Below are 23,946 nucleotides of genomic sequence, written 5' to 3' on the forward strand. Positions count from 1 at the left end.
CTATTGCCAATATATCCCTAACCCCCTCCCTGCTTTAATTTTTTCTTTTTCCTATATTAAAAATAACTTTTTGTCTGCCTGGTAGTATGCTCACTACCAGGCAGACTTCCCCAGCAGGCACCACGTCACTGATGCCTGCTGGGGACAACACTTTCGCCCTTAGTTTATCTACACAGGGTGCCTCCAGCTGTTTCACCACTACAACTCCCAGTTTGCCCTTACATCTATTGGCTGTCAGGGCATGCTGGGAGTTGTAGTAGTGAAACAGCTGGAGGCACCCTGTGTAGATAAACTATAAGTTTGTGCCATGCGGCGCTTTGGCGCTAGCCCGTCCCTTCCGTCAACCCCCCCCATACCCCGTTCCATCCATCACAAACCCCGCCCGCATATCCCGTTCCCTCCATCACAAACCCCGCCCGCATACCCCGTTCCCTCCGTTATACTTACAGATACTGCAGAGTCCGGCAGCGGGTGTGCAGGGACAGCGGCGGCGACGACATGTGTCGGAGGAGTGGCCGGGGAGCCAATGCGCTTGCTCCCGCCTGTCTGATTGACAGGCAGGGAGCGAGAGCAGCCTAAATGAAAAAGGACTGATTGCCAGGCCAAAATCAGTCCTTTTTCAGGCGTGATGTCACGCCAGGCTGCAGCCGGCCACTAGGAGGGTGACCCCTAGTGGCCGGTTTTTAAACGTAAATTACACCCTGATAATCCCCCAAAAAATAATGACAATATATTAGAGATATGTTGTAGTACATAAGTACTACAACGTATCAAAAAATAAAGTTGGTGACAGTGCCCATTTAACTTCCACTGTTCCATTTCTTAATTACATTCCGAACAGAGGATATTGACATCTGAAAACGTTTTGCTAACTTCTTATAGCCTTCTCCAGCTTTGTGAGCATCAACTATTTTCAGTTTCAGATTTCTAGACAACTGCTTAGAAGAACCCATGGTGCTGATTGTTGGGGCAAGGTCAGATGAGTCTGGGCATTTAAAACCTTTGAGATTGACATCACCTGGTCTTCCCAGATGATGATTGAGAACAATCCATGACCCTGGCAGGTCTCAGCTTTGCAAAGGGGGCAGTGCATGCTATAAATTCTGCAGGGTGCTCAAACTTTTGCAGACGCCAATTTTTTTGTTTTCTGTTATTTTGAAAGTGTAAATGATGGAAATAAACTCTAACTTTAATATAAGAATGTTTAATCTGTAATTTGATGCCTTTTGGAGATTTTCTCATCTTTCCTTGGCTTCTTTATGCACATTAATATAAATTTTTACCTGGGGTGCCCAAACTTTTGATCCCCACTGTAAGTACTTGAAGGATTAAGATTTTTTTAATAGAAGTAATTTACAAATCTTTTTAATTTTCTGGAACCAGTTGATTCAAAATTTTTTTTTCCAGTGGAGTACCCCTTTAAATATAGGTAGCTAGCTAGGTAGGCAGCCAAGAAGGTAGGTGTAACACTCACGTTTCTAAAGACAGGAACCCTGGTGGATGTGGATATGCTGGACCTGTGTGGCAGATGACTCGGACCGTACCAGGGAGCGGAGTCTAAGGAGCTGCTGGTTTTCACCAGAACCCGCTGTAAAGCGGGATGGACTTGCTGCTGCAGGCGGCAACCAGGTCGCTACCCCTGGCACAGCTCGACCACACAGGCAGCTGAGGAGATGCGAGGTACAGGAGGGATAAGGCAACTCATAGTCTGAATAGCAGAAGGTCAGGGAAGGCGGCACAGTAGCATAGTCAAAGCGAAGCAGAAGTTCAGTAGACAGGTGGCAAAGGAGCAAGGTCAAGTCACAAGAGCAAGAGATCTGATACACAGCAAGGCAATACAGAGGAACGCTTTCTCAAAGGCACAAGACAACAATGATCCGGCAAGGAACTAAGGAGGGTGGAGGAATTTATAAATAAGCCACAGGTAGATTTCACTAATAAGCGTACTGGCCCTTTAAATCTTAAAGCTCCGGCATGCGTTCGCCCTATGGGACGGGGACACGGGCGCCGGAGCAGAGGCGCAGAGGCAGGAGAATCACCCGGAGAGTGACGGACTGGGGCTCGCATGCGGGCGAGTCCCGCGATGCAAGTCCCAGCCCCGTCGGCAGCAGAAGGTAAGGGGACCATGTGCTCACGGCCAGCGTGTGTGGCCGGAATGCATAACGTAACAGTAGGTAAGCAGATATGGAGGTAAGTTCATAGGTTGGTAGCAAGGTAGCTAAGTAGGTAGCCAGGTAGGTAAGTGGGTAGCTATGTATGTAGGTAGGTAGCCGTGTAGCTAGATAGGTAAGTAGGTAGCAAGTAGGTAGGTAGCTTGGTAATTAGGTTGTAATATAGGTAGGTAGCTATGTATGTAGGAAGCTATGTAGGTAGATAGCCAGGTTGCTAAGAAGGTGGGTAGGAAGCCAGTAAAGTAATAAGGTAGGTAGCCAAGTAGGGAAGTAGCCAGGCAGCTAATTAGGTAAGTTGCCAAGTAAGGAAATAGCCAGGGAGATAACTAGGTAGGTTGCCAGGTAGGGAAATAGCCAGGCAGGTAAATTGGTTGGGTTGCCAGGTAGGGAAATAGTCAGGCAGGTAATTAGGTAGGTTGCCAGGTAGGGAAGAAGCCAAGCAGGTAATTGGGTAGGTAGCCAGGTAGGGAAGTAGCCAGTGCTCCGCCACATCATATCCGCCCCCCCACCTGCGCCTTCTTCATCACCTTCCTTTCACCTGCACCCTCCTCACCGCCACCCCCTCCCTCTCACCCCCCTACCTGCACCCCCTCCCTCTCACCTGCACCCCTCTTCCTCTCACCTGCACCCCCTCCCGTCACTTCCCCTCCCCTGCTGATGCCAGGATGATAAATTAATAAACAAAAAAAAAAGCACCTTTACTCACCTATTTGCCAAGCAGGGATCTCCAGGTGCCAGGGGTTGCCGACCCTTCCATAGTCTAACATTATAAGATTGTTACATGGCCTGGAGAGAACACGCTTAGCATGCTATTCTCCAGGCATGTTCTAGCAATCGGTCAGGGTCTAAACTCTCATACCCCAACCGATCATTACTTTTGATATGTCTCAATAACATGTCAAAAGGTTTTTCTTTGTTTATTAAGTGACAGTGCCCATTTACGTGTATAGTCTGCTTAAAGGGGTAGTCCAGTTGTGAAAAACGTATCCCCTATCCTAAGGATAGGGGATAAGTTTGAGATCACAGGGGGTCCGACCGCTGGGGCCCCCTGCGATCTCTCTGTACGGGGGCCAGGCTCTCCGGCCAGATAGCGGGTGTCGACCCCTGCACGAAGCGGTGGCTGACTCGCCCCCTCAATACATCTCTATGGCAGTGCCGGAGATTGCCGAAGGCAGCGCTTCGGCTCTGCCATAGAGTTGTATTGAGGGGGCGTGTTGGCCGCCGCTTCGTGCGGAGGTCGACACACCCCCTTCCCGCGGGCTGTTGGGGCTCCGTACAGGAGATCGCAGGGGGCCCCAGCAGTCGGATCCCCCGCGATCTCAAACTTATCCCCTATCCTTAGGATAGGGGATAAGTTGTTCACCACTGGGTCACCACTGGACTACTCCTTTAAGTTCAGTATCTCAAGAAAAAGTTTTGTTTGAGTAGTAACATTTTTATGGTTGATTTCTTAACCACTTTGTGACCAAAGGTGTTTTGATCCTTCATTAAAAGAGCAAAAATTCACCTATTGGAATGTTGGCATTCGAAAGGTGTGTTAGTTGTTTGTTTGTTTGTCTACCCCATACAATTTTGGAGTTTTTTTGCTGGACATATTGGGATTTTTTTAAATCAACTGATGGCAGAAAGTTAAACAGATTTGTAAGTTATATCTTCAAAAGGCAATGAAGGAATGGAATGAATCGGCAACTCACCAGTCTTCTCTTCTGAAAAAGTTCCTTTATTCAAGCATACTCACAGCATGAAATGCAAATATGGAGAGGGATCGGTGCAGGGGGGGTAAGATGTAGTAGGCGACAGATTCTGTTTCACTCGTTATACGAGCTTCATCCGGCCATGACTACCTGGAACTCTATGCTGCTTCTTATACAGGTGAGTGGCCAATCAGAAAAACCATTCTGGACCGCCCATCTGATCTGACGTACCTGGTGATGCTTCTTAGGGCATCGCCATTGGCTATAAGTCGCCATTTTGAAAGTGCGTCAGTAGAAGTTAGCAATAAAATACATACTTGTAAGAAAATGTGTGTATAGTGATACATTTAAAAACAAGGTGCATAATCAACTTTCTCGTTAAGACCAAGTGGACCTGCTGCCGCAGTATGTATAATCCAGTAAGTTTCTCTTTGTAATAAATACTGGTCGATGTTGATCCCAGGTTTAGGTTTAACTCTTTCGATCCCGGCAAATTTTAAATTGTCAGTTCTTCCGCTGTGGGTCTCTATCATATGGGTAACAAGTCTGGGTGCTCCTTTTAATGTGCGGAAAGAATACAGGTGTTCCCTAATTCTTGCGCATAATTGTCTTATAGTTTTTCCGATATAATAGAACCCACAGGGACAAAAAATGACATAGACCACATATTTTGTTCTGCATGTGATGAGTTCTGATACTGTATGCGTTATTGCTCCTATCCTCATTGTTTTATATTCAGCATTGAATTTGCAGAAGCTACATGTCTTGCATGCGAAATTTCCTTTCGGAGTAAATTTTTCAAGCCATGTACCTTCTGTATTCTTAATTTTCTCCTGTTTCTTTAGGATATTTCCTATCGTCTTATTTTTTCTGTACGAGATAAGGTTTTTTTTTAACGCTATATTTTTTAATTCAACATCACTTTCAAGTATATACCAATTTCGCCTAATAGCTTGTTCGATGGTTTTGTTTAGTGGAGTGTTCTGAAACGTAAATGTAAAACGTTTTTGATCAGGTGGAATGAATTCCTTGTTTTTCTTATTTTTTAATAAGTTAACTCTTTCTATTTTTGTGGCTTTTTTTCTACTTTCTTGTATTAATTTAAGTGGATATTGCCTTTCTCTTAATCGTTGTTGTAGATCATCTGCTTGTTCGTTATATGTACTTTCTGATGCGTTGTTCCTTTTAAGGCGGATAAATTGTCCATAAGGGACTCCCTTTTTTACTGTTGCAGGATGTGAACTCTGGTAGTGGAGAAGGGTATTCTTCGCCATCTTTTTTCTATAACCTGCACTTAATATTTTATTTTGGTTTACAGTTAATTCAACGTCAAGAAATTCTATTTTAAGACCGCCGTAATGGGACGTAAAAGCTAAATTCATAGTATTGGTATCATTCAAATATTTCACAAAATTATCGAATAATAATTCGGTTCCTTCCCAGGCTATTAATATATCGTCGACATAACGGGCATAGAATTTCAAGTGCCCGATAAAAGGATTAGTCGACAAATATATATATTGCCTCTCAAACTCTGCTAGAAAGAGATTGGCATATGTACAGGACACCGGGGTACCCATCGGGGTCCCGGTGTCCTGCCTGTACCAACGATCTCCGAATGTGAAAGTACTGTTCGTTAGAATAAAAAATAATGCTTCAGTGACAAATCCTGTAAATTCTTCTGATTTTTTAGACCTTTTTAACCCCTCTTTGACTGCCTGTACACCCGTATCATGTGGGATACGGGTGTACAGGCTAACCACATCAATTGAGCACAACTGCCAATCTTTTTCCCAGTTTAAATCCTCCATCATCTGTAATAAATGTAGTGTATCTTTAATGTAAGCTGGTATTGCTCTGAGCATGGGATTAAGAAGCCATTCTAGGTAATGAGATAGATGTTCCGTGACAGATCCCACTCCTGACACGATAGGTCGTCCCGGGGGTGGGATCTGCCCCTTATGTACTTTAGGTAAGTGGTACCAGGTAGCTGGTCTAGGTGTATCGGGTATGAGACGTTCGGCATTCTTTTTGGACAGAATGCCTTTTTTTCGTGGGATCGGATTTTAGTGGAGTGTAAGTGACGGTGTCTTGCAATTGCCTTTCGGCTTCAGCTAAATACATGGATTTATACATGACGACTACCGCCCCTCCTTTATCTGCCCGAATCACCTGTAAATCCTCTCTATTCTTCAGTGTGGTTAAGGCCATAGTTTCTGCTTTAGATAGATTAATCGGATTCTCTTTATAAATGATTGATTTAACATCTTGCATTACTGCATTTTGGAAGAGGTCCAGGCTACTCCCCGGGAATATCGGGGGGTTAAACCTGGATCGCCTCCCTTTATTAAAGCGTGGGTGCTTAAAATCTTCTATGGCCATAGGATCACTGAATTCACTAGCTAACATTTCTAAGCAGTCTATCTCTAACTGTGTACACTCTTTAGGGAAGAAACCTAGACCTGTGGCATCCACAGGTAAATCTGCTGTACATTGTTCATGCTCATGGGGTTTTTTATTAGAAAAAAACTTAAAGAGATTAATGTCTCTTAGTGATTTTGCTAGATCGATTTCGAATGTAACGGGGTTGAATTTTTCTATCAGTCCATAATTTAAGCCTTTCGAGAGAAGAGTGTCCGTGGCAGGGTCGAGAGTCTCTGATGTGAGGTTTATAACATTGGATTTTGTCGGTCTTTGAAGATCATTCATGTTTCGGTTTTTCTCTTTTTCGGGTCTCTCGGCTTTCTTTGGTCTTCCCCGTCTCGTATGTTTATTGGTCCTAAAGGGACTATTTCATTTTTGTTCTCTAGGGGCTGTAGTTCTTGTTGATTTTTATTTGTGGTTTTATTCATACTGTTAGATGTCTCGGAGCGTTTCTTAACTGTATATTGCGATGTTCTTCTTCGCTGGTAGGATTTGGCTGCATTTTTGGTAGTGTTAGTTTTATAATGCCACTGGAACTCTTTATCTTGATCATAATCTGCTTTATCTCGCAAGAACTTTTCTCTCTTTTTATTCTTAATTTCCTCTTGCAATGTAGTTAATTTGTTTTGCAACTTGGAATAGAATATTAGTTTCGATTCTTCTGTTGCTCTTTTGGCATATTCGATTTTTGCTTTACTCAGATCTTCATTAATTTTATCGTGTTCAATTCTACTTCTAGTGAGAACAATGTGTAATAATTTCATGGAATGCTCGTGATGAGCCTGTTTCCAGATATTTAGAAAAACCGGGTCTTCGTTGAATTGCGCCGGGACTTTATAAGCTCTAAGTCCTCTTGGTGATCGTTCAGACTGGACATACGATTGCAGTGAGTTGATTGTCCAAAAAATGTGGATTTCCTTTTCGGAGAGGTTGGTAATGCGGTTTTCTAAGGACTTGACATCCAAGAGTTCGATGTCTTCCTTGATGTTACATTCCAGAAAATACCCCCCCGGATCCTCTCTCCCAGTTCTATGCCCGGGCAATTCTATGCCCGTTATGTCGACGATATATTAATAGCCTGGGAAGGAACCAAATTATTATTCGATAATTTTGTGAAATATTTGAATGATACCAATACTATGAATTTAGCTTTTACGTCCCATTACGGCGGTCTTAAAATAGAATTTCTTGACGTTGAATTAACTGTAAACCAAAATAAAATATTAAGTGCAGGTTATAGAAAAAAGATGGCGAAGAATACCCTTCTCCACTACCAGAGTTCACATCCTGCAACAGTAAAAAAGGGAGTCCCTTATGGACAATTTATCCGCCTTAAAAGGAACAACGCATCAGAAAGTACATATAACGAACAAGCAGATGATCTACAACAACGATTAAGAGAAAGGCAATATCCACTTAAATTAATACAAGAAAGTAGAAAAAAAGCCACAAAAATAGAGAGAGTTAACTTATTAAAAAATAAGAAAAACAAGGAATTCATTCCACCTGATCAAAAAACGTTTTACATTTACGTTTCAGAACACTCCACTAAACAAAACCATCGAACAAGCTATTAGGCGAAATTGGTATATACTTGAAAGTGATGTTGAATTAAAAAATATAGCGTTAAAAAAAAACCTTATCTCGTACAGAAAAAATAAGACGATAGGAAATATCCTAAAGAAACAGGAGAAAATTAAGAATACAGAAGGTACATGGCTTGAAAAATTTACTCCGAAAGGAAATTTCGCATGCAAGACATGTAGCTTCTGCAAATTCAATGCTGAATATAAAACAATGAGGATAGGAGCAATAACGCATACAGTATCAGAACTCATCACATGCAGAACAAAATATGTGGTCTATGTCATTTTTTGTCCCTGTGGGTTCTATTATATCGGAAAAACTATAAGACAATTATGCGCAAGAATTAGGGAACACCTGTATTCTTTCCGCACATTAAAAGGAGCACCCAGACTTGTTACCCATATGATAGAGACCCACAGCGGAAGAACTGACAATTTAAAATTTGCCGGGATCGAAAGAGTTAAACCTAAACCTGGGATCAACATCGACCAGTATTTATTACAAAGAGAAACTTACTGGATTATACATACTGCGGCAGCAGGTCCACTTGGTCTTAACGAGAAAGTTGATTATGCACCTTGTTTTTAAATGTATCACTATACACACATTTTCTTACAAGTATGTATTTTATTGCTAACTTCTACTGACGCACTTTCAAAATGGCGACTTATAGCCAATGGCGATGCCCTAAGAAGCATCACCAGGTACGTCAGATCAGATGGGCGGTCCAGAATGGTTTTTCTGATTGGCCACTCACCTGTATAAGAAGCAGCATAGAGTTCCAGGTAGTCATGGCCGGATGAAGCTCGTATAACGAGTGAAACAGAATCTGTCGCCTACTACATCTTACCCCCCCCTGCACCGATCCCTCTCCCTATTTGCATTTCATGCTGTGAGTATGCTTGAATAAAGGAACTTTTTCAGAAGAGAAGACTAGTGAGTTGCCGATTCATTCCATTCCTTCATTGCCTTTTGAAGATATGAACTTTTTGTCAAGTATCAGAGCACCACCACATCTCTATTCATACTTCTCCGTATAAGCATCATACACGACCACCCGTCAGAGCCTACAATAGCAGTGCCGAATATCACATCTTTGCTTTATATAGATTTGTAAGTTACTTCTATTAAAAAATCTTAATCCTTCCAGTACTTATTAGCTGTTAAATACTACAGAGAAAATTATTTTCTTTTTGGAACACAGTGCTCTCTGCTGACATCATGACCACAGTGCTCTCTATTGACATCTCTGTCCATTTTAGTAACTGTCCAGAGCAGCATATCTTTTTTCGGGGATTTTCTCCTACTTTGGACAGTTCTTAAAATGGACAGAGATGTCAGCAGAGAGCCCTGTGGTCATGATGTCAGCAGAGAGCTCTGTGTTCCAAAAAGGAAAGAATTTCCTCTGTAGTATTCAGCAGCTAATAAGTACTTGAAGGATTAAGATTTTTTAATAGAAGTAATTTACAAATCTGTCTAACTTTCTGGCATCAGTTGATTATATAAAAAAAAAAGGTTTCCACCAGAGTACCCCTTTAAAGGACATGTCCGGTGCGCACTTTTCTCATTTTATCCCGTCCGGGCTGCAAAATAAAAGAAAACAAACTTTCTCTTACCTGCCAACGAGCCCCCGGAGCTCCGGTACACTCCTGTACAGGTGTTCAGTCCCCGGGATGTATTCTTCTTACTTCCTGTTAGCCCGGCACGTCACACGGAGCTTCAGCCTATCACCAGCCGAGGCGGAACATCGCTGCGGCCAGTGATAGGCTGAAGCTCCGTGTGACGTGCCGGGCTAACAGGAAGTAAGAAGAATAGAGCCCGGGGACCGAACACCTGTATCGGAGTGTACCCGAGCTCCGGGGGCTCGTTGGCAGGTAAGAGAAAGTTTGTTTTCTTTTATTTTGCAGCCCAGACGGGATAAAATGAGAAAAGTGCGCGTCGGACATGTCCTTTAAAGGGGTACTCCGCCACTGGCATCTTATCCCCTATCCAAAGGATAGGGGATAAGATGTTAGATCGCCGCGGTCCCGCTGCTGGGGACCCCGGGGATCGCCGATGCGGCACCCCGCCATCATTACTGCACAGAGCGAGTTCGCTCTGTGCGTAATGACGGGCGATACAGGGGCCGGAGCAGCGTGACGTCAAGGCTCCGCCCCTCATGACATCACGTCCCGTCCCCTTAATGCAAGTCTATGGCAGGAGGCATGACGACCGCCACGCCCCCTTCCCATAGACTTGTATTGACGGGGGCGGGCCGTGACATCATGAGGGGCGGAGCCGTGACGTAACGATGCTCCGGCCCTTGTATTGCACGTCATTACGTGCAGAGCGATCTCGCTCTGCGCAGTAATGATAGCGAGGTGCTGCAGCAGCAGAGATCCCCGGGGTCCCCAGCAGCGGGACCCCAGCGATCTGACATCTTATCCCCTATCCTTTGGATAGGGGATAAGATGTCTAGGGGCGGAGTACCCCTTTAAGGACGCAGGGTTTTTCCATTTTAGCATTTTCATTTTTTCCTCATCACCTTCTAAAAATCATAACGCTTTTAATTTTGCACCCAAAATTCCATATTATGGCTTATTTTTTGCGCCACCAATTCTACTTTGCAGTGACATTAGTCATTTTACCAAACTATCAATGGCGAAGTGGAAAAAAAAATCATTGTGCGAACAAATTGAAGGAAAAATTCCATTTTGTAAATTTTGGGGGCTTCCATTTCTACACAGTGCATTTTTTCAGTAAAAATTACCTCTTTATTCTATAGGTCCATACGATTAAAATGATACCCTACTTGTCAGGGTCCGGACTAGCGGCTGGAGGTGGAACCTCTGTACCTGAGAGGCGATGATGCGGGTCGTACTGGGGAATCGGTTCTAAGCAGTTACTGGTGTTCACCAGAGACCGCTTGCTGCGGCGGTAACTACCAGGTCGTGTTCCCCAGTAGCGAGTTTCGTAGTCAGGGGCAACAGCAGAAGGTCTGGGTACACAGGCTTGGGAACACACTATAACGCTTTCTCAGGGCACAAGGCAACAAGATCCGGCAAGGAATGGAAGTGGAAGTGAGTATTTATGAGTAGGGAGGTGATTGAACTAATTGGGCCAGGCACCAATTAGCGGTGCGCTGGCCCTTTAAATCTTAGAACATCGGCGCGTGCGCGCCCTAGGGAGCGGGTCCGCGCGCGCCGGGACAAGACAGCCACAGGAGGAGGGTGGGTAGAACGGGGCACGATCCGTGAACGGGTCTGACCCGCCCCACGGATCGCGTCCCCGCCGGCATGAACTCAGCAGCGCTCGCGGTCAGAGACCGGAGCGCTGCTGTTACTATAACGCCACGAGCGCTCCGGGGAAGCCGCGGGACCCGGAGCGCTCAGCGTTACAGTACCCCCCCCCTTAGGTCTCCCCCTCTTTTTGGAGCCCAGGAACCTATGGATGAGCTCCTTGTCGAGGATATTGTCCTCGGGCTCCCAAGACCTCTCTTCGGGGCCACAATTCTCCCAGTCAACAAGAATTTTTTTTTTACCTCTGACAACCTTGGATGCGAAGATTTCTTTTACCGAGAAGACATCAGAGGAGCCAGAGACAGGAGCAGGAACGGTGACCTTGGGGGAAAAGCGGTTAAGAACGAGAGGTTTGAGAAGGGAAACATGAAAGGAGTTAGGAATACGAAGAGAAGGAGGAAGATGAAGCTTGTAGGAGACAGAGTTGATTTGACTTTTGACTCTAAATGGCCCGAGGTAACGTGGACCCAGCTTGTAGCTAGGGACACGAAACCGAATATATTTGGCAGAGAGCCACACCTTGTCACCAGGGGCAAAGACAGGAGGAGTTCTTCTCTTCTTATCCGCATGTCTCTTCATTTGAGAAGAGGCCAGTGAGAGCGACTTTTGAGTCTCTTTCCAAATCGAGGAAAAGTCCCGGGTCAACTCATCTACGGCAGGAACTCCAGATGAAGTGGGAATGGGCAGGGGGGGAAGCGGGTGACGGCCGTACACCACAAAGAATGGAGACTTGGCGGATGACTCAGAGTCTTTGAAATTGTACGAGAATTCAGCCCAGGGTAACAGGTCAACCCAATCGTCTTGGCGGGAGGAGACAAAATGTCGCAGGTAGTCACCAAGGATCTGGTTCACTCTCTCCACTTGTCCATTGGACTGCAGGTGGTAGGCGGAGGGAAAATTTAATTTAATCTTCAATTGGGTGCAGAGTGCTTTCCAGAATTTTGAGATGAATTGAACACCTCTATCAGAGACGATATGCATCAGCAGTCCGTGGAGACGAAAAATGTGCAAAAAGAATTGCTTTGCCAACTGTGGAGCAGAAGGGAGGCCAGGAAGCGGGGAAAAATGAGCCATCTTGGAGAATCGATCAACGACCACCCAAATGACAGTGTTGCCATGGGATACAGGAAGGTCAGTGACGAAGTCCATCGCTATATGTGACCAAGGCTGTTCGGGCACCGGCAGGGGAAGAAGAAGACCTGCAGGCCTCTGGTGCGGAGTTTTGTCACGTGCACAGACAGTACAGGACCGTACGAACTCAGTCACATCTTTTTCAAAGGCAGGCCACCAATAGTATCTGACAATCAACTGAATGGATTTTTTGATTCCAGCGTGACCTGTCAAGTGGGAGGAATGACCCCATTTGAGAGTCCGGAGGCGAAGACGTGGACGAACAAAAGTTTTTCCTGGAGGAACAGGCACCAGAGAAGCAGGAGCAGCAGAGATCAGACACAGGGATCAGGGATGATGTGTTGAGGAGAGACTTCAGCTTCTGTGGCATCGGTGGAACGTGATAGGGCATCCGCCCTGACATTCTTGCCCGCAGGACGAAAATGGATCTGGAAATTGAAGCGGGCAAAGAACAACGACCACCTGGCCTGGCGAGGATTTTAGCGCTGGGCGGACTGTAGGTAGGACAGATTTTTGTGGTCAGTGTAGATGGTGACAGGGTGAAGGGATCCTTCCAGGAGATGTCTCCACTCCTCTAGGGCCAACCTAATGGCCAACAATTCACGGTCACCAATAGCGTAGTTCCTTTCAGGAGGAGAAAATGTTTTAGAAAAAAAAAACGCAAGTGACGTTTTTTCCTTTAGCGTTTTTTTGAAGAAGAACCGCCCCGGCTCCTACCGAAGAAGCATCTACCTCAAGGAAGAATGGTTTCAGGGGATTGGGCCTAGTCAAGACGGGGGCGGAGGCGAAGGCGGCCTTAAGGCGAGTAAAAGCTTCTTCCCCTTGGGGAGGCCAGGATCTCGGATTCACATCTTTCTTTGTCAGTGCCACAATGGGAGCCACGATAGTGGAGAAGTGGGGAATGAACTGACGATAGTAATCCGAGGAAGTGCTGGATAGAGCGAAGTCCCGAGGGGCGTGGCCAATCCAAGACCGCGGAGAGCTTGTCGGGGTCCATTTGAAGACCTTGTCCCGAGACCAGGTATCCCAGGAAAGGAAGACATGTACGTTCAAAGAGGCATTTTTCAATTTTGGCGTAGAGATGGTTAACACGGAGGAGCTGGAATACTTGACGAACATGGAGGTGATGTTCCTCTAAGTTGGAGGAGAAGATTAGTATGTCATCAAGATAGACCACTACACAGGTATACAATAAGTCCCGGAAGATTTCATTGACAAAGTCTTGGAAGACTGCAGGGGCGTTGCAGAGACCAAACAGCATGACGAGGTATTCGAAGTGACCATCTCTGGTGTTAAAAGCGGTTTTCCACTCATCTCCTTCACGAATTCTGATGAGGTTGTATGCGCCCCTGAGGTCAAGCTTAGTAAAAATCTTAGCTCCGCGCAGACGGTCAAAGAGTTCCGAGATGAGAGGTAGGGGGTAGCGGTTCTTTACAGTGATTTTATTGAGGCCGCGGTAGTCAATGCAAGGGCGTAGTGACCCGTCCTTCTTGGCAACAAAGAAGAATCCTGCTCCGGCGGGGGAAGAAGTCTTCCTGATGAAACCTTTCTTGAGATTCTCCTGAATATACTCCGTCATGGCCTTAGTTTCAGGAGCGGAGAGAGGGTAAATCCTGCCACGGGGCGGTGTGGTACCAGGGAGCAAGTCAATAGGACAATCGTAGGGCCTATGTGGTGGTAAGGCCTCTGCCTGTTTCCTTCAAAAGACGTCAGAAAAGTCCTGATAGGACTTAGGAAGGCCGAGCAATGGAGAAGCGATGGAGACTTGGCTAGTAGGTACCGACTTAAGGCAGCGTGTGTGGCAGAAAGAGCCCCAGGATTTAATGTCCCCAGTGGTCCAGTCGAGGGTAGGAGAGTGTCGCTGGAGCCAGGGTAAGCCTGGAAGGAGGTCAGAGGTGCAGTTTGGCAAAACAAAAAATTCAATAGTTTCTTGATGGAGAACCCCCACGGTCATGTGCACGGGTTCAGTGCGGTAGCGCACGGTGCAATTCAGTTTTTCTCCGTTAACCGAAGAAATTAAGAAGGGTTTAACGAGATGGATAACAGGGATGTTAAACCGGTTGATGAAGGAGGCTTTAATGAAGTTTCCTGCTGAACCAGAGTCCAAGAAAGCCTCCGCAGAGAAGGAGGCTATAGCGGCTGGAGAAATCCGCACTGGAATAGTCAGGCGTGGAGAGAAAAAATTTACACCCAGTGACGCCTCTCCCACTTTCACTAGGTGCGAGCGTTTCCCGGACGCTGAGGACGAAGAGGACAGTCCTTTAGGAAATGCTCAGAGCTTGCACAGTATAAGCATAAATTCTCATTCCTCCGGCGAGTCCTCTCTTGCTGGGTCAGGCGAGATCGGTCCACTTGCATGGCCTCCTCAGCGGGAGGCACAGTAACAGGCTGCAAAGGATGCTGGAAGAGAGGAGCCAGGCGTGGGTATCGCCTGGTGCGAACAAGATCTTTCTCCTGGCGGAGCTCCTGACGTCTTTCAATGTAGCGCATATCAATGCGGGTAGCCAAGTGGATAAGTCAGAGTGGAGGGTATCTCTCGTGCGGCCAGACAATCCTTAATGTGGCTGGATAAACCTTTTTTAAAGGTCGCGCAGAGAGCCTCACTGTTCCAGGCCAACTCAGAGGCCAAAGTACGGAATTGTATGGCATATTCGCCCACTGTAGAATCTCCTTGGACAAGGTTCAGCAAGGCTGTTTCCGCGGATGAGGCACGGGCAGGTTCCTCAAAGACACTGCGGACTTCAGAAAAGAAGGACAGGACGGAGGCAGTGGCAGGATCGTTGCGGTTCCAGAGCAGCGTGGCCCAGGCCAAGGCCTTCCCAGATAGTAAGCTGACCACGAACGCCACCTTAGACCGTTCCGTGGGAAATTGGTCCGACAACATCTCCAGGTGCAGGGAACATTGGGACAGGAATCCCCAGCACTTCTTAGAGTCCCCATCAAACTTATCCGGGAGAGACAAGCGGACTCTAGCAGTGGTAGCGGCAGCTCGGAGAGGAGGGGATGCAGGAGCTGGCGGAGGAGATGGTTGAGGCTGTGGAGGCAGAAGCTGTTGAATCATGGCGGTCAACTGCGACAGCTGTTGTCCTTGTTGGGCAATCTGTTGGGACTGCTGGGTGACCACGGAGGTGAGGTCAGCGAGGCTTGGCAGCGGTACCTCAGCGGGATCCATGGCCGGATCTACTGTCAGGGTCCGGACTAGCGGATGGAGGTGGATCCTCTGTACCTGAGAGGCGATGACGCGGGTCGTACTGGCAGTTACTAAGCAGTTACTGGTGTTCACCAGAGCCTGCCGCAAAGCGGGATGGACTTGCTGCGGCGGTAACTAGCAGGTCGTGTTCCCCAGTAGCGACTCGACCTCTCAGGCAGCTGAGACTGGCGCGGTACACAAGGACTAGACAGAGGCGAGGTCAGACGTAGCAGAAGGTCAGGGCAGGCAGCGAGGTTCGTAGTCAGGGCCAACAGCAGAAGGTCTGGGTACACAGGCTTGGGAACACACTATAACGCTTTCTCAGGGCACAAGGCAACAAGATCCGGCAAGGAAGGGAAGGGGAAGTGAGTATTTATGAGTAGGGCACCAATTAGCGGTGCGCTGGCCCTTTAAATCTTAGAACATCTGCGTGCGTGAGCCATATGGAGTGGGGCCGCGCGCGCCGGGACATGACAGCCACAGGAGGAGGAGGAGGGTGAGTAGAACGGGGCACGATCCGTGAATGGGTCTGACCCGCCCCACGGATCGCGACTCCGCCGGCATGAACACAGCAGCGCTCGCGGTCAGAGACCGGAGCGCTGCTGTTACTATAATGCTGCGAGCGCTCCGGGGAAGCCGCGGGACCTGGAGCGCTCGGCGTTACACTACTTATATAAGTTTGATTTTGTCGTACTTCTAAAAAAAAATCATAACTACATAACTGCGTTTAAAATTGTCATCTTCTGACCCCTATAACTATTTTATTTTTCCACGAATGGTCCAGTATGAGGGCTAATTTTTTGCGCTGTGATCTGAAGTTTTTATCTGACTTTTTTGATAGCTTTTATAAATTTTTTCATGATATAAAAAGTGACGAAAAATATGCTATTTTGGACTTTGGAATTTTTTTGCACATACGTCATTGACCGTGCGGTTTCATTAATGATATATTTTTATAGTTCGGACATTTCCGCATGTGGCGATACCACATATGTTTATTTTTATTTATACAGTTTTTATTTTTAAATGGGAAAAGGGGGTGCGATTCTTTTATTAGGGAAGGTGTTAAATTATCTTTATTAACTTTTTTTTTTTACACTTTTTTTTTTTGCAGTGTTATAGCCCCCCTGGCGGCTATTTCACTGCACATACTGTTCTCATACACAGATCATTGCCGTGCATTGAAACGGCAAAGATCAGTGTAATTGGCGGTCGATTGCTCAAGCCTGGATTTCAGGCTCAGAGCAATCAATCGCCAATCGGACGTGACTGAGGCAGGTGAGGGGACCTCCATTCGCGTTCTAGCTGATTGGGACATCGCAATTTCACTGCGATGGTCCTGATCAGCCCGACTGAGCTGCCGGGAAGCTTTTACTTTCATTTTAGACGTGGCGATCAACTTTGAACGCTGTGTCTAAAGGGTTAATAGCGCACGGCACAACGATCGGTTTAGCCACCGGGACCGAACCAGTATGATGTGGAGTCACGGCGTGATGCCACGTTTTATGCCGGAACCAGGCGCAGGCCGTACAGGTAAACCCTGCGTCCTTAAATGGGCACTGTCACCAACTTTATTTTTTGATATGTTGTAGTACTTATGTACTACAACATATCTCTAATATACTTTTATTATTATTTTTTTCATTAAAAAGGTTTAATTTACATTTAAAAACCGGCTACTGAAAAAGGACTGATTTTGGAGTGGCAATCAGTCCTTTTTCAGTTAGGCTGCACTCGCTCCCTGCCTGTCAATCAGACAGGCAGGAGCGAGAGCATTGGCTCCCCGGCCACTGGCTGGGAGGCCACTCCTCCCGCACATCGCCACCACCGCCTCGTTGCCGCCGCTGTCCCTGCACGCCCGCTGCCGGACTCTGCATTAACTGCAAGTGTAATGAGGGAACGGGGTATGCGGGGCGGGGGGGGGGGGGGGGGAGAGGAGGGAACGGCTAGTGCCGTAGCGGGAGGGGGGGGGGGGGGGGAACGGGCTAGCAAAAAAAAAAAATAGGATGGTGGGAGCTACCCTTTAAGAGATTAAAGATTTTCATGTTATCTTTTAATGCTGTTTATTCATTTACAAGCTGAGTACCTGGTGCTGTCTGGTTTTTCCTAACTAATCCTTGTGAGGGAGGAAAAGCAACAAAGGAGGAAGCTTTTGTCCTCATATCCCGTCCTCATATCTAATCCTCATTTCTAATCCTCATATCCCGTTCTCAGGTGGGGCTGAGTTGTGATGAAGATATTGTAAGCTAAAAATAATAGGGGTGTGGCTTAAAGGGTGGGCATGTCTTTGCAAGATGGGGCATGGAATGCATGGAGGGTGTGGCTTGCCAGCCAGCTCGCATTCACCAGGAGATGCAGAGCTTGGAGTAATGTACCAGAAGTCCTATATACTTGCATGGGACTTGAAACAAAAACCCCATCCTTCACATATGGGGGTAGGTTAGTACTAATTTAACTATCATATATTTTTATTTGACATAAAAGTAACATGTGACCAAGTTTTATTGAAATATCTCCAACTGTACGGAAGTTATGCTGGAACATACATTTCCCATAGATTTGCATGGGACAAAAACCCTGACCCTCGCAAATGGGGGTAGGTTAGGGTTAAATTAACTATCTTATATTTTTAGTGGACATATAAGTAACATGTGACTAAGTATTAACAAAATATCTCCAGCTATTATGCAGTAACATATACTTCTCATAGACTTGTATGGGACTTTAAACAGAAACCCTGACTCTCGCAAATGGAAGTGGGTAAGGGTTAAATTACATATCCTATGTTTGTTGTTGACATATAAGTAACATGTGTACCAAGTTTCATGATAATATCTTCAGCCGTTTGGAAGTGATGCTGGAACATACACTTATAGATTTTTATATATATACTAGCTGAGTACCTGGCGCTGCGCAGTTTTTCCTACCTAATCCTTGTAGGGGAGGAAAAGCAACATAAGAGGAAGTACTTGTCCTCATCTCCCGTCTTCATATTCCATCCTCAGGTGGGGCTGAGTTGTTAAGAGATTGTCGGCCTAAAAAAGAAGAAGGTGGGGTTTTATGGAAGTGGGCATGACTTGCAAGCCGGAACAATGCACAAAAAGGGTAGAAAATAAAAGGATGTTGCTTAAATGGTGAGTGTGGCTTTGTGAGATGGGGTGTAGCATGCGGGAGGGGTGTGGCCGGACTGACACAATCACCAGGAGATGGAGTAAGGTACTGCAAGTTCTATATACTTGCATGGGACTTAAGACTTATGGGACCCCATCCTTCACGTTAGGGGGTAGGTTAGGGTTAATTTAACCATCATATATTTTTATTTGACATAAAAGTAACATGTAGTCGCAGTCTAAAATTGCTTTAGAGAATTTTTAGAACATGATGCATTCTAGTCTATTTTAGTTAATTCTAGTCTATTTAAGACGGAAAAATGCATTGGTGCTGAATTTATCAAAAGCGACTTTTCAGCAACAAGTCACATCGGCTGAAAGTACGCCGAAATGTCAGACCATGCTGGAGCAGGTTTAAATACAGTCTAAATCATTGATCCCGAAGTCTGTGCACAGAATTTATCAAAAGCCCAGGGGCGGACATATCGCCTGTGCAGCCTGTTCAGCAGCACAGGGGCCCAGCGTGAGAGGGGGCCCGCTGCCCTCTCCAGGTCCGGCCCCAGAGGCGAGCATTAGGCCACATATCACCGCATACTCCCTGACCACAGCAAGTTTACAGCACCCGGATGGACACTGCGTTCAACCACCCCTGCAACCACCCCTACATCATGATTGCCCCCCCCCCCCCCCCTAGCAGCAGTAGGTCACTAGCAGCTCTCATGGACACCAGTAAGGGGCCCGAGCCCCCGCTGCACCCCCCCGCCCCCCGGAGCCATCTACTCCGGCCTTTTTTGAAATAAATCTTCAGCTTGCAGCCCTGTCACCACGCAGGGGCCGCGCTATGCAGACTGGGAAGAGCAGACAGGAAGCTCCTCCCCCTCTCTCACTCCCCTGTATGCTGCTGCTGGACCTTGTGGAGCAGGCCCGCTGTGTGTATACAGGCCCGGACACCACCAGTATGAAGGACTTACCTGCCCAGTGCCCACTGCTGATGCTGCCCTTTTAAAGTAAGTAACTTGCTTGGGGGAGAGGGGGAAAGTTGTAGATGACCGTGGGAGGTAGGTCAGTGTTTCCCAACCAGGGGGCCTCCAGCTGTTGCAAAACTACAACTCCCAGCATTCCTTTGGCTTTATGAGCATACTGGGAGTTGTAGTTTTGCAACAGCTGGAGGCCCCCAGGTTGGGAAACACTGATCTATATCAATCATCTATCTATCAATCAATCTATTATATATATGTCTCCTATCTATCTATCTATCTATCTATCTATCTATCCATCCATCCATCTATCTATATCCATCTATTTATGCATCTATCTATCTTACTCATATCTATCCTCATATCTATCTATCCATCTATCTCATATCTATCTATCCTCATATCTATCTATCCATCTATCTCATATCTATCTATCTATCTCATATCTATCTATCTCATATCTATCTATCTATCTATCCATCTATCTCATATCTATCTATCTCATATCTATATCTCTCATATCTATCTATCCATCTATCTATATCCATCTATTTATGTATCTATCTATCTTTCTATTTATCTATCTATATCATATCTATCTCAGATAGATGAGAGATAGATGAAAGATAGATAGATATGAGAGATAGATAGATGATATATAGATAGATATGAGATAGATAGAAAGATAGATTAATAGATGATAGATAGATAGATGATAGATATAATATAGATAGATAGATGATAGATAGATATGATATAGATAGATAGATAGGAGATAGATGGATAGATAGATGATTGATAGATAGATAGAGCAGTGTTTCCCAATCAGGGGGTCTCCAGCTGTTGCAAAACTACAACTCCCAGTATGCTCATAAAGCCAAAGACATGCTGGGAGTTGTCGTTTTGGAATAGCTAGAGGCCCCCTGGTTGGGATACACTGATCTATCTATCTATCTATCTCATATCTCATATCTATCTATGTATCTATCTATCTATCTATATATCTATCTCATATCTATCATCTATCTATCTATCTATCTATCTATCTCATATCTATATCTATCTATATATCATCTATCTATCTATCTACAAAACTAAAGATCCAGCGGCACTCCCAGATAAGGGGCAAAAACAAAGTGTTTTATCCCCCCATGTGTGTGTGACGTTTCAATAGCATCCCGCCATCTTCATCATACGTACAGTTGTACATTCTGTAGTCTCTGTGACATCACTGTGCTTCATAATAAACTGTGACATCACTGTGCTTCATAATAAACTGTGACATCACTGTGCTACATAATAAACTGTGACATCACTGTGCTTCATAATAAACTGTGACATCACTGTGCTTCATAATAAACTGTGACATCACTGTGCTTCATAATAAACTGTGACATCACTGTGCTTCATAATAAACTGTGACATCACTGTGCTTCATAATAAACTGTGACATCACTGTGCTTCATAATAAACTGTGACATCACTGTGCTTCATAATAAACTGTGACATCACTGTGCTTCATAATAAACTGTGACATCACTGTGCTTCATAATAAACTGACATCACTGTGCTTCATAATAAACTGTGACATCACTGTGCTTCATAATAAACTGTGACATCACTGTGCTTCATAATAAACTGTGACATAACTGTGCTTCATAATAAACTGTGACATCACTGTGCTTCATGATAAACTGTGACATCACTGTGCTTCATGATAAACTGTGACATCACTGGGCATCATCATAAACTGTGACATCACTGTGCTTCATCATAAACTGTGACATCACTGTGCTTCATCATAAACTGTGACATCACTGTGCTTCATCATAAACTGTGACATCACTGTGCTTCATAATAAACTGTGACATCACTGTGCTTCATAATAAACTGTGACATCACTGTGCTTCATAATAAACTGTGACATCACTGTGCTTCATAATAAACTGTGACATCACTGTGCTTCATAATAAACTGTGACATCACTGTGCTTCATAATAAACTGTGACATCACTGGGCATCATCATAAACTGTGACATCACTGTGCTTCATCATAAACTGTGACATCACTGTGCTTCATCATAAACTGTGACATCACTGTGCTTCATCATAAACTGACATCACTGTGCTTCATAATAAACTGTGACATCACTGTGCTTCATAATAAACTGTGACATCACTGCTTCATAATAAACTGTGACATCACTGTGCTTCATAATAAACTGTGACATCACTGTGCTTCATAATAAACTGTGACATCACTGTGCTTCATCATAAACTGTGACATCACTGTGCTTCATCATAAACTGTGACATCACTGTGCTTCATCATAAACTGTGACATCACTGTGCTTCATAATAAACTGTGACATCACTGTGCTTCATAATAAACTGTGACATCACTGTGCTTCATAATAAACTGTGACATCACTGTGCTTCATAATAAACTGTGACATCACTGTGCTTCATAATAAACTGTGACATCACTGTGCTTCATAATAAACTGTGACATCACTGGGCATCATCATAAACTGTGACATCACTGTGCTTCATCATAAACTGTGACATCACTGTGCTTCATCATAAACTGTGACATCACTGTGCTTCATCATAAACTGACATCACTGTGCTTCATAATAAACTGTGACATCACTGTGCTTCATAATAAACTGTGACATCACTGCTTCATAATAAACTGTGACATCACTGTGCTTCATAATAAACTGTGACATCACTGTGCTTCATCATAAACTGTGACATCACTGTGCTTCATCATAAACTGTGACATCACTGTGCTTCATAATAAACTGTGACATCACCGTGCTTCATAATAAACTGTGACATCACCGTGCTTCATAATAAACTGTGACATCACCGTGCTTCATAATAAACTGTGACATCACTGTGCTTCATCATAAACTGTGACATCACTGTGCTTCATCATAAACTGTGACATCACTGTGCTTCATCATAAACTGTGACATCACTGTGCTTCATCATAAACTGTGACATCACTGTGCTTCATCATAAACTGTGACATCACTGTGCTTCATCATAAACTGTGACATCACCGTGCTTCATAACAAACTGTGACATCACTGTGCTTCATAATAAACTGTGACATCACTGTGCTTCATAATAAACTGTGACATCACTGTGCTTCATACTGTAATTTGATGTCACTGTGTATAACAACCCTGTAGTGACATCACAGTTTATTATTCTTGAATGCTGACTTCACTGTGTATATTTTCCAGGTACAATGACATCACTGTATAGTTACCCTCTACTGTGACAACACTGCGTTTATTAACCCTGTAGTGGCAAAACTGTTTATTATCCCTGTACAGAGACATTACTGTTTATATTAACTCTGAACTGTGATGTCACTGTGCATATTTACCCTGTATTGTCACTCGCAGTGCAAGGTAAATATGTACAGTGGCATTAGGGTATACAGGCATAATATATACAGTGATGTCACAGTGCAGTGTAAGTATCAACAGTGATGTTGCAGTATAGAGATAACACACAGTGATGTTATAGTTCAGAGATAATATACACAGTGATGTCACAGTACAGGGATAATACACACAGTGATGTCACAGTACAGGGATAATACACACAGTGATGTCACAGTACAGGGATAATATACACAGTGATGTCACAGTACAGGGATAATATACACAGTGATGTCACAGTACAGGGATAATACACAGTGATGTCACAGTACAGGGATAATACACAGTGATGTCACAGTACAGGGATAATACACACAGTGATGTCACAGTACAGAGATAATACACACAGTGATGTCACAGTACAGAGATAATACACACAGTGATGTCACAGTACAGGGAGGGATAATATACACAGTGTTGTCATAGTACAGGGATAATACACAGTGACGTCACAGTACAGGGATAATACACAGTGATGTCACAGTACAGGGATAATACACAGTGATGTGACAGTACAGAGATAATACACACAGTGATGTCACAGTACAAGAATAATACACAGTGATGTCACAGTACAGGAATAATACACAGTGATGTCACAGTACAGGAATAATACACAGTGATGTCACAGTACAGGAATAATGCACAGTGATGTCACAGTACAGGGATAATATACAGAGTGATGTCACAGTACAGGGATAATATACACAGTGATGTCACAGTATAGGGATAATACACACAGTGATGTCACAGTACAGGGATAATATACACAGTGATGTCACAGTACAGGGATAATATACACAGTGATGTCACAGTACAGGGATAATACACAGTGATGTCCCAGTACAGGCATAATACACAGTGATGTCACAGTACAGGGATAATATAGACAGTGATGTCACAGTACAGGGATAATACACAGTG

At 44.8% G+C, this 23,946-nt stretch overlaps 1 protein-coding gene across 1 annotated transcript in view; it reads right to left on the minus strand.

The window, feature by feature from the left end:
• The window catches only part of HSPA4 (heat shock protein family A (Hsp70) member 4), a 97,889-nt gene extending 79,407 nt beyond the window's left edge, over positions 1-18,482 (minus strand). The window contains exon 1 of the mRNA XM_056574931.1: positions 18,403-18,482. Within this exon, the coding sequence (XP_056430906.1) occupies positions 18,403-18,467 (65 nt within the window). The 5' untranslated portion in view covers positions 18,468-18,482. The remainder of the gene's footprint in view (positions 1-18,402) is intronic.
• Between the last annotated feature and the right edge of the window lie 5,464 nt (positions 18,483-23,946).

The sequence above is a fragment of the Hyla sarda genome, chromosome 4 (genome assembly GCF_029499605.1).
Source record: "Hyla sarda isolate aHylSar1 chromosome 4, aHylSar1.hap1, whole genome shotgun sequence".
Classification (NCBI taxonomy): domain Eukaryota; kingdom Metazoa; phylum Chordata; class Amphibia; order Anura; family Hylidae; genus Hyla; species Hyla sarda.